Here is a 12,083-nt window from a genome sequence, read left to right as displayed (position 1 = left end):
CCTAGATAAAATAATACACCAATCCTGTAACTAAAACTATGAAGAAATCTATAAATAACTATAAATCATAAAGCAAGAAGCAAATTCCCAGGCAGATATGACTGATATTTTCAAAGAACAGTAGACATGGACTAAGCATTTTTTTTGTTCTCTGAAACACTACTGAGAGTCTGCTCTTATCAACTTATCACACATAGCAGTTCCCAGTTCTGCCTTTGATTGTAAATTCTGCCTATACATGGGAGCTTCAGGAACTCCCATGCATATGTAACACAAGGGGAATATGCATTTTAGCCATCCATTATGAATTTGAGTCTACACACCTTAAAGAATACGGGGTCAACTTTGTGTTTCACCGCATGGCTTTTCCCCACTATTCCCAGGACAGTTGCCACTTTTTCAGGGTCCCCAAGGTTTTCCACCACGCTGTTGATTGCCGTCATTACCCTTCGGCCATGTTTGCGCAATTGAACGCTTTGTTCCATCTCCACAGGGTCTTCCATGTCCTTAAACTGGCTGAAGTACTGCTTGGCGGTTGGAAACTTGACAAAGAACCTTTTGAGAAAGAAGAGGAAGAGGGAAAATAAATATTTTAGTCACAAAGAATTTATTAGGTTTTCTGACCAAAAGTACAGCAAACTGACATACAAAAGGCAAATGTAAAAAATAATTACATCGGAAGGGAAGAGTGTGCCATTAACCATATCAAAGAACAATAAAAATGTGCAAGTATAAGTAAGACTGCTTGTTTGGAGGATTTACGGAAGCACACTGAATTGGCTTAAGTAGAGGTAGAGGGTGTTGAGTCCCATATGTATTCCTTGTATGTAAAGCTAGTAAATGCCACCTTGAGGATGGTGGGGGGAGTTCTGGTGATTCATTGGGGGAGAGAAGGGGGGGGGGGGCAGGTTATAAGAAGAGGAGACCAGGGGTAGTTCTGGAAAGGAAGAGGGGAGGAGTGGGCATGAGGGATCCCATGAGACTCACCTGGCGGTTGTGTCCTCCTAGCTAAAGGTGGAACGTTACAATGAGAGAAGGGAGTGGTCTAGGCGCAGGTGATCATTGTAGTAGAGCCATGGGCCCCAGATCCTCAAAAATGTTGCATGGGTATCAACAAGTATGGCGTCAGCTTTTTGTGTACCTTAATTTCCATAAGCCTCTGTTGGACCTCAGCAAAATGTATTAATGGCATCATTAGGCTTTAGTTAAGGGAAATTAAATATTTTAATGTCAATTTTAATAATACAACACAGTGAAGATGATATTGAAAGTTTAGCGTAGTCAAAACAATGAAAGATGTCTGGTGATTTGTAGATAAGGGTTACTGAAATTTGCTGTCTACTTTCTGACTCTTAAATGACCCAATTTTAGCAAGCGGTGTGGCAAAATAAATAATTGAGCTGATTAGATGAGGATCCTGTTCCTTGCACCTTCAGGCTAGCCATGCATGGCTAGGTTTCAATTGTTCAGCCCAATCAGTAGATTCTGCACTACCAGCTGTTGTATTCAAGCAGCCACAGCACTCATGGCTGCTCAAATACCCAAACAGTGACTGCATCTGCCTGGATTCAGTCATTGTTCGACCCAACAATTTTCTACCTGGCACCTTTGACTTTTCAACTGAATTCTGTCAAGCCAGGTGGTGTGGACAGGGCCACCAATAGCTTGAATTTATGCCAATTAAAGGAGAGATTCACATTTTGGAGCATGTTACATATTACACCCATATTTATGGGTGTAACATGTAACATGCTCCAGCTCCTGTCCTGCTAACCTCCTGCTGATGTGCACCATGAAAGTTCATTTACACTTCCTCCAACTTTGTAATAGAAAGCACATGCAGAAGTACAGGCACAAAGCTGGAGGACGTGTCTGCAGCAGCCTGACATTGCACCCAGAATCTACTAATCATGGGTGCAATGCTATGCAGTCAGCAAAAATTTGTACATTTATTATTTTTTTCAAAAAAGGTGAACTTAACCTTTAAGCAGGAGTTGGCCACAATTCTAATTATGTATGGTGAACAACTTTAGAGATTTAAATTGAAGCAACTTGGAAATACAAAAGGTAAAAATAATCACAGTCAAGTATCTTAACCAATGTCTATAAATAATATTGCATGCTAAACTCAAAAGCAATGTTTTCTAAAACTGGAAATGTTTTTTTTCAGGACACCTCAATATGGTAATATGGAAGGGGACCTTGCCAGCAGAGCTGCAGTAATAGCATGCAGTTGCACTACCGCCAACAGGTGAAATCTGGCATTGCTTTGTGACCATATTGTACAGTGGTTTACTATTAGGGCTCATGTACACTGCAGCTGATAAACTCACATTTAGGAGCTGTTCAGAATTTGTTTCAGCAGCCCTTGAACTCACCCTAATGTTTTCCTATGTGTCCATCTACACATCGTCGTTTACAGGCATTTGAGTTTACAGTTTTTTTTTTTACGCAGAAAACTTGGCGATCAGCAGTTGATTTAATCAGTGTTTCAAACGCAAAATGGGGCTAAACATGGCTAAATGTGGCAAATCGCGTTTATAAGAGCTTGCGTTTGAAAGTTTTTTTTAACTCTTCCAGTTCCCGATGCTGTCCAGAGCCTTTTTTCATCATGTAAAATGCATGTAGAGTTTTCAAGGTACTCAGATGGACAAAACACTGAACACAGGATGTTCCTACCAAGCTTGTCACACATTGTAATGACCAATTCACACCTTAGACCTCTCCCACCCTTGGAAACAAAAGCTATGTTAATGACCATTCACACCTCTAATTCCTCATGAAGACCCCCTGCCAGGTGACCTTAATGACTCACTCCACCAGACACCTTTCCCACCCTTGGAAACAAAAGAAATGTTAATGAGCAACTCACACCTAAGGTAATCACAACACATACTGCTGTCTCTGCTTCTACTCTCTGTATTTCTCTGAAACAGTCTGAAATAGTTAATAATTTGCCATTTTTCAGTGCATTCGGGCATTTGGGAGGATCTCCTGTGCTTATCTTTAAACAAAAAAGGCTTCTAAATGCAAACGCACATAAACGAGCATAACTGCGTTATGGAAATGTGGCTAAACAGACGTTTTTTAACCTACATTGTCCAACAGTCAATTTCCGAAGTGTCCCGTGTACATGGGGCCTTACAATCGCTTTGTCCCACAGGTTGGACTCCAGTACAGGATCTAGGGCTGTGTAGCAGGGGATTGATCAATGCCACTGCACTAAGAGGGTCTAATTCAATTGGATTTCATAGCTTCTTGGGTTTATTTAAGTGTACTTGATAGCAGGATGAATTACTCAGCTCTATTCTGCTACTGGTAGTAAGGAAAGGAAGCGCTGTACAAGTTATGAGTCACTCCAATCACATTTTACACCGGGTTGAGAACTGTCCCCTTGGACCACGTGACAGAGCTGTTCCAGTCACTATGTATCAATGTGGTCATGTGTCACATGAGAATCCTGCTCCTACATACCAGAAAGTACACAAAGAGAAGTGATGGAAAGGTAAGTACTGTTTATGCTGCTGGATAATTGTGCATTGCTTTGTCCTAGCACAGACAAAATAACAGGTTTGCTTTAATTCTGTAAAAAGCAGAATAGCTTCTAGATACCAACAGTACCTCCTCCACTGCAGAACTGTAACATAAGATCACTGCTTATTTGCACTACTTTAAATAACCTTTTTAGAATGTCAACCAGATTTTTTTTTATTGCTAAAGCTGGTATATTTTCCTACTTTGAGTTTAAAGTGCACTTGTTCTGCAAAACTGACAGCCAGCCCTGCCACTAGTATCAATTAAATGCCAACTCTTGGTACCATAATGCAGCCCTAAATTCACATCCTGACTTTAGGACCATTGCTTTAAAGGCCTTAATTACAAAATCCACCTTTCCATTGCTTAAATGCTTATCTGTTAGCACCCTCTGCCTGTTTGTCTACTTCTGTCTATTTAAGACCAGATAGACCCAGCCCCAGCTAACACCTACATTAGTGCTACAAGGGAAAACAGTGGATGGTGAGGGTTATTATGTAAGTTACATTGTTTCCACTCGGCACCAGTGAAAGGAGGGATATAGGACTGACCAACAGCAAAGGAGGAACTTGTCCACTTACCAACAAAAAGAGGAACTTGTCCAATAACCAACAGAAAAGGGAAACTTGTCCACTGACCAACAGAAGGACACTTGTCCACTGACCAGAGGCAAATGGGCAGTTGTCCACTGTCCAACAGAAAGAGAGCACATGTCCACTGATCAGCAGAGAGGCAACACTTGTACACATATGCCTCCACTGTGAGGACTCTTTAGACTTGTAGAGTTAGGACCACAGATATTCAGGGTGCCGTGATGTGGCTCTGTGGCTTACGTATGTATTTGCAAATGTGTGCTAACTAAACCCGTTTTTAAACGCATGTTTCTAGATAGGTTAATTTGGTTTTTGATAGTTGGCTAACTGGCTGGCAGATTGAACTGGCTTTTCTTATCCCCCTCTGTTGATAGGTTATACATATCCATGTTCCTTGCCGACAATAGCCGTTATTAGACTGGGGTAGGCTGGTAAGTTGAACTGGATAGTTCTACTTTTTACTTTTTCACAAAGTGATGCCCTCCATGTTCACTGTTTAAAAAGCCAGTTATAGACCTGGGCAGGTGATCAGTTTTTTCTTTTTTCTTTGTACATTAACCAGCACAAAGGGGATTCAGGTTTCCCATTGACATTTTGTTCATTTTAGACTGGGGTGCCTTGAAATGTCTCATAAGAGGCACTTGTCCACTGACCAACAGAAGGAAGGAGGGCACTTGTCCACTGACCAGAGGCAAATGGGCAGTTGTTCATTGACCAACAGAAAGGGGACACTTGTCCACTGACGAGAAGCAAAGGGGCACTTGTCCACTAACAATCACAAATTGGGGCACTTGTACACTAACCAGCACAAGGGGGACTCAGGTTTCCCATTGACGTTATACAGTTTAGACTGGGGTGCCTCCAAATGTTATTATTATTATTATTATAATAATACAGGATTTATATAGTGCCAACAGTTTGCTCAGCTCTTTACAATATATAATGGGAGACAATACAGCAACAATACAGTTCAATACAAGAGGGTTACAATCTAAGAAATGTTGCACTTTTGCACTGACCAACAGAAGGAGGGCACTTCTCCACTGACCAGAGGCAAACGAGCAGTTGTCCACTGACCAACAGAAAGGGGACATTTGTTCACTGACCTAATGAAAGGGAGCACTTGTCCACTGATCAACAGAAAGGGGCGCTTGTCAACAGACCAGCAGAGAGGGGACACTTGCCCACTGACCAACAGGAAGGGAGCACTTGTCTCCTAACCAACAGAAAGGGGGGCACTTGTCCACTGACAAGAGGCAAAGGGGCACTTTCCACAGACCAGCAGAAAGGGGACACTTGTCCACTGAGCATCAGAAAGGGAACACTTGTCAAATGACCAACAGAAAGGAGGCACTTGTCCACTAATAAGCACAAGGGGGGCACTTGTACACTAACCAGCACAAAGGCGTTTCCCATTGACATTTTTTACATTTTAGACTGGGGTGCCTTGAAATGTCTCATACTTTTAAAGGGTGCTGTGACTTTTAAATGTTTGAAACATATGGATGAAGACAGGTGTTTCCAAGCTGTTCGAAGTTGACTGAAACCTGACCTTACAGTATTTGCTGTGATCTCTGAGGATGTTTGAGAATAGATTACTTCATATCATAAACAGCTAGATAGATTAGGGATGGATTCATCTGCTTGCTAAATATATGTAAATAGTTCAATGTCCATAACCTGGGCACAGGTACTGATTTTTTTCAACAAAACCAGGAATTTCTTACAGCTTCATAGCAACTGAGCCTCATACGTATGCTTGTTAAATATGAATATGCATGTTTATACACATATGAGCATTCATGTCAATATACATATGAGTATGCAGGTTTATACACATATGAGTATGCATGTTTATATACAGTACATCTGAGTATGTATGCCTTTACACATATGAGTATGCAAATTTATATACATAGGAGTATAAATGTTTATACACATTTGAGTATGCATTTTTATTCTTGTATTTTTTTCATGTGATAGGGTTAACTTATGCATGCACAAACCACTATCTAAACTCGGGCAATGCCCGAGGGCCCTGGGTCAGTAGGGGGCCCCATGAGATGCCCCTGGTACCTTTTTCATAGGCTTTTTTGAGTTTGGGCAAGGACACAGGGGCCCCATGATCCCCTATTGCCCGGGGGCCCCATGAGGTGTCAGTCCACCCCTGCTTCTATGGCTTATTTTCTTTCGTAGTTGACCACTGATCTCATGCAAGTTCATGAATAAAATGGTTTATGACAAAACATTTTAATTCTTTTCTTAGATTGATTACAAAGTTCGTCTGGTGAACCTTTACTATTTTTTCTATACAATTATAATATTAATCTTGCAGCAGTTAATGAACAAGCTTGCACTTCTACACACACGATAACTATATGAGACTACAAGGACAAACACGTCTCATGAACTTTGTCCACTTACCCATAACATTGAGCAGCTAAATGTGTACAAGTGGACCTTTCAGTAACTTTACAAATCTGAATGAATACATTCCTGACATGTCACAATATACAGAAACAGTATCATTTTCCGTGCTGTATTCTTTCTAAGTAACAAGCAGTCATTAGTCTGCTGAAGCCTCCTCTACCCCGCTGATCATGCAGACTGCAACAGTGTAACTTTGTAGCAAGTCACAAAATAAGAGGTTGAAGTAAGGGTCTGTGTCAAAAAAGTGCAAACACAGACGAGTACTGTGCAAGTCTTTATAATCAATGATGACCAGTGTGATTGTAAAAAAGAAAGGAAACATCAAAAAAAAGAAATAGGGAATTGTGAATACTGCAATGAAGAAACAAAATGGACGGTATAACAAATAAATTAAAATATATAAGTCCTCTAAATATCATAATAGTCCCAAAAATAGTGATGTGATCCAATCAACAAAATGTAGTGACTTCTGTGATTTCCGCACTGCACCTCCACCATAATGCACTCACCAGAAGTAAGTAGCATGAAAGCCCAGAGCGGAATGACACTAAGGAGTGTTCCTGCTTGTTCCTCCTGCCGGTGACCCCTTAGTGTCATTCCGCTCTGGGCTTTGATCACTTCACTATTTTTGGGACTATTATGATATTCAGAGGACTTATATATTTTAATTTGTTTATTTGTTATACCGTCCATTTTATTTCTTCATTGGAGTGTTCACAATTCCCTATTTCTTTTTTATGATGTTTCCTTTCTTTTTAACAATCACACTGGTCATCATTGATTATAACACACATTTTTATTAGCTTCACATTGATATTATAGTATTTTGTTTTGGTGGAGACAGAGGGTTTGCCACGTTGTGCTAACTGCTTTACTTTTTCTTTTTTGTCTTGCACTCACCATTTATTCTTTGATTATACAAGTCTTTATATGACTGCGTCTCAGCACGTCAGTCAGGGAACCAGATTCTGATGTTGGATGATGCATAGGAAAAGATGGCTTAATCCGCTTATTGGAAAAAATCAGAGAAAGGCAATGTCTGGGGAAGGGGGGTAGCACAGTGATCTAACTGATGCTTGCCTTACCAGCCCCCTACCCCCCACAAATACCTGCTGGTTCCAGATATGGCGAAGCATGTGGTCTCCCATGTGACAGTGCTCAGCTATAGCAGCCAATCCCTAGGTCCAAGCACTGTCACATGGCTGGGGTAGTTATGGCACCATTCCCCCTAGGGATACGCATTTTCGCAACGTTTGTATGAATTTTCCAGGGGAACCGTGTATCTACAAGCATTAAAGGACAATCTTTAGTAATCTTTAATGATTCCTACCCACCCCCTAAGTGCAGCCCATCTGGTTACAACCTCACCTCCTTCCCCCATTACAGCACCTTTTGCCATGCGGCCCTGCTCTCCATTTCTCCATCCATTCCTTTGGAAGAGCCATCCTCAAAAATGCCTCCTGAAGTGCGGTGGTAGGCAGCGTCCTGATAGGAATGATTGGGATCATGTTGGGGATGTTTTCAGATCAAAGGCCTTGCATAACTGAGGAAAGCCACATGGTAAAGATCAAAGAGATTAGGAAGAAGCTAAGTATGAAACCACATGGGCTGTATTCTGGGGGGCTGTGGGTTCATTAACCCTTTCATAATCAGAAATCATTGATGTCCAGGCCAAACTTAGCAAGCATCAGCATGTGTCAGTTTACTAAAAAAATCTCTATCGGTAATTTGCATATCTAAGACATTTTTCAATTATTTTTTAAAAGGACATAAAAAGCTTTTATTTGATACAACTGTTTTATTAAAACAATACCTGCTCTGATTTGAATATGCTGATACATTTTTTGACTATTGTTGTATTAATGTTTTACAGTATAGTATGCCTTTTTTTAATATGCAACTGAAGTTGCACTGTTAAATAAATGACACCAGAAATGAATACTGCAGACTAAAGGTAGCAGGCCAAAGGCTTTTATTGCAATTATTTTTGCCTCAAGCCTGCATGTGATCACTATATTAGAGCTGACATTAGAGCAATCACCTAATCAGGATCTACTCTGATTGGTTCCTGATCGTTAATGGGAACCCTGGCTGTCCGGGGTTCCCACTAACCACAGCTGGGATACATTTTCACCCTATAACAGACAGTGTTTAAACAAGGCCCTTTAATAGAGGACCACCAAAGCTGCAGATTAAAAAAATTCTAAACTTTTGAAATTACATTAACATGTTACATTGTATAAAATGTATTCATGGTTAGGTTTAGATCTACTTTAAGTGTTGCTTGTGCATAGACCCCCTGCCTGATACAGAGTTTGGTATCATATCTGTTGATGCAATGTAGTGGTTACATCTGAGCTTAATTGTTACTAAACCCACAACATTAAAATCAGTCTGTATATGCAGTAAAGCACTGTGGAACCTAAGGGGTTAATCCTCTGCATTGTGTAAAAAGGCCATTTGAGCCTGACTTCTCTGATCCTCCTCTTGTTCAAATGTCCATGGGCAGCACAGTGGCTAAGTGGTTAGCACTTCTGCCTTGCAGTACTAGGGTCGCCGGTTCAAATCCCAACCACAGCAACAACTGCCTGGAGTTTGCATGTTCTCCCTGTGTCTGCGTGGGTTTCCTCTGCGTACTCCAGTTTCCTCCCACACTCCAAAGACATGCTGGTAGGTTAATTGGCTCCTGTCTAACTTGGCCCTAGTATGTGTATGTATGAATGTAAGTTGGGGACCTTAGATTGTACACCCCTTGAGGGTTAGGGACCGATGTGAATGTACAGTATATATGTAAAGCGCTGCGTAAATTGATGGTGCTATATAAGTACCTGAAATAAATGTCTTATCTCCTGATAAGACAGACTAAACCCATAGCCATTCTACACATGATCAGTTTAGTGAGTATTGCTAGAGAGGTTTTTTTTTTCTTGGGAGAGTGCATGTGATTAGCACAGGGCCAATCAGCACAATCCAGACAGAGGTCAGGGGATTTCCATCCTCCTAGAGCAGAAAGAAAACTCATCCTACAAGCTTTAACCAGTGCTTGGCTGGACACTGATAGAAGTCACAAGACTGCTCTAACTGCTGACAAGAAAAGGTATTCAGCAGTTTATATTTACAAAAATAATTGCATTTCCATGTTCTGTGTACTGTGGGAGACCAGATATAGTGAATGCAGGGTCCTGGGAGACCAGATAAAGTGAATACAGGGTCCTGGGTTCAGCAACACTTTAAATCCTAATGTAGGATTATGTTACAACTGAGCTGACTTTGGCTTATTCTTAATTCTGACTAATGTTTCTTCATTTGCTTCTGATGCCCAGCATGATTGACCACATTGATTTGAACTGTAACTTGCTTAGTGACCACCAACTCATCCGACCCTTTGGTATTGCATCCGCCTATCTGCCCTGCCTTTACTAGTTCTAGTAAAACCCTGTTGCCTGTGAGGGGAAAGTTCTATTACTTAGACCCAGGTGCACGCATGTACAAGAAAACCCCCACGTCCCAGAAAGGATGGTTGATAAAGGTAAAACATTGCATCAAACGGTCACTGTTTGATGATTGGACCCACACAGCTTGACACAGCATTTTACTACTGAAGGTTCACAGAAAAAAAATAATAGCTAGTTGTAAGTTATTTGTAACTATTTAATAAAGTTACACTCCAGTCACATTCTACTCTATTAAGCTGGCCATATACAGTACGGGTTCTCTATTATATCCCCCATACATGCTGCTTGGCATAGATGAGGAAATCAATAGAGAAATTGTAGAGCCCTGAAGACTATTGCATTCAGACAGCTGACATCTGCGGCTGTCAGAATACCTGAACAGTGGCTTTATCTTACTGGATGCAGCTGACAATTTTCCACCCAGCTCTATTCATTTTCAGATAGAAGGATGTTGGATAGTTCTTGACAGGGCCTCCTACTGCTTGAATATTGTCCAGTTTATCAAGAACTGTCCAAAATTTACTCCATGTATGGCCATGTATGAATAAGATCTACTTTAATTCTCAAACAGGGATGAGAAACAGCATGGAATCATGTGATAAGTGCCTGCAACGCTAATAAAATGCAAAATCCATCCAAGCCAAGATGGATTATATGAAATTTGGTGAATGCTAAACTATAGGCTGGTCCACAAAATAAAACAGAATCACAATCGGCAGTGAACCTGTTGTCAATACCACAATCAGGAGGAGGAAGCCTTAAAAGCCAACTTCACCTTTGTTGAAGATTACTTTTATTAAAACCCCCCATCCCCCTGAGTTTAAGAAGCCCAAGATTATACTTACCTTCAGCTCCAATCCATCAATCTTGTCTTTGTCATCGTTCCGACCAGTTGGCCATCTTCCCTTCATTCTGTGCATGTGTGCTGCGGCCCCATTCATATTTCTGGGTAGCCTTACTCATGGCAACCTACAGTGGTCTCTTGGAGTATGGATCTCCACATAGAAAAAAGGGGCAGCAGCACACATACATAGAATAAAGAGGAGCTAACCAGGACTGTGTCGGATTGTGTCTGAAGATAAGTATAATGCCCGTCTGCACTCAGGGAAATGGGGGGATTTAGTAAAAGACAAAAGGTTAAGTTGACCTTAAAGGTAAATATTTCTCTTAATCTCCTTGTTAGAACCCCTTTATAATAAGAAAGTATTACAGTATATCTTGAATATGTTTGCGGAAGGAGTGGAAAGGTCAGCCAGATTTTATTTTTTTGGGTTTTAACAGTAAGTTGAGCAAATATTCCAATTTCATCACAGTTACAAAATGTTTGAGTATTACAGTGCCTTGAAAAAGTATTCATACCCCTTGAAATTTTCCACATTTTGTCATGTTACAACCAAAAACATAAATTTATTTTATTGGGATTTTATGTGATAGACCAGTGATGGCGAACCTTTTTGAGCCCGAGTGCCCAAACTGCAACCCAAAACCAACTTATTTCTTTCAAAGTGCCAACACTGCAATGAAACCTGAATATCGAGCTTTTGGTTTAGAAAAAACAACTCGTACAGTAGTGCAAACTAATTAACAGTACAGGGATGACCAGAGACTGCGGACAGTACAGGGATGACCAGAGACTGCGGACACAGTACAGGAGATGACCAGAGACTGTGGTCACAGTTCAGGGGATGACCAGAGACTGCGGACACAGTACAGGAGATGACCAGAGACTGCGGACACAGTACAGGGGATGACCAGAGACTGCGGACACAGTACAGGAGATGACCAGAGACTGCGGACAATACAGGGATGACCAGAGACTGCGGACACAGTACAGGGATGACCAGAGACTGCGGACACAGTACAGGGATGACCAGAGACTGCGGACACAGTACAGGGATGACCAGAGACTGCGGACACAGTACAGGAGATGACCAGAGACTGCGGACAGTACAGGGATGACCAGAGACTGCGGACAGTACAGGGATGACCAGAGACTGCGGACACAGTACAGGGATGACCAGAGACTGCAGACACAGTACAGGGATGACCAGAGACTGCGGACAGTACAGGG

General features: G+C 41.3%; 1 protein-coding gene across 1 annotated transcript in view; it reads right to left on the bottom strand.

The window, feature by feature from the left end:
* CYGB (cytoglobin) overlaps nt 1-12,083 on the bottom strand; it is a 66,312-nt gene that overhangs the window by 10,472 nt on the left and 43,757 nt on the right. The window contains exon 2 of the mRNA XM_089682659.1: nt 324-555. Coding sequence (XP_089538785.1) covers nt 324-555 — 232 coding nt within the window. The remainder of the gene's footprint in view (nt 1-323; nt 556-12,083) is intronic.

This window comes from Staurois parvus, unplaced genomic scaffold, assembly GCF_062004578.1.
Source record: "Staurois parvus isolate SC_StPar_1 unplaced genomic scaffold, SC_StPar_1.0 ptg000293l, whole genome shotgun sequence".
NCBI classification, from domain to species: Eukaryota; Metazoa; Chordata; class Amphibia; order Anura; family Ranidae; genus Staurois; species Staurois parvus.
The sequence above is the reverse complement of the archived record's forward strand: the minus strand, read 5'-3'. Positions and strand labels throughout refer to the sequence as shown.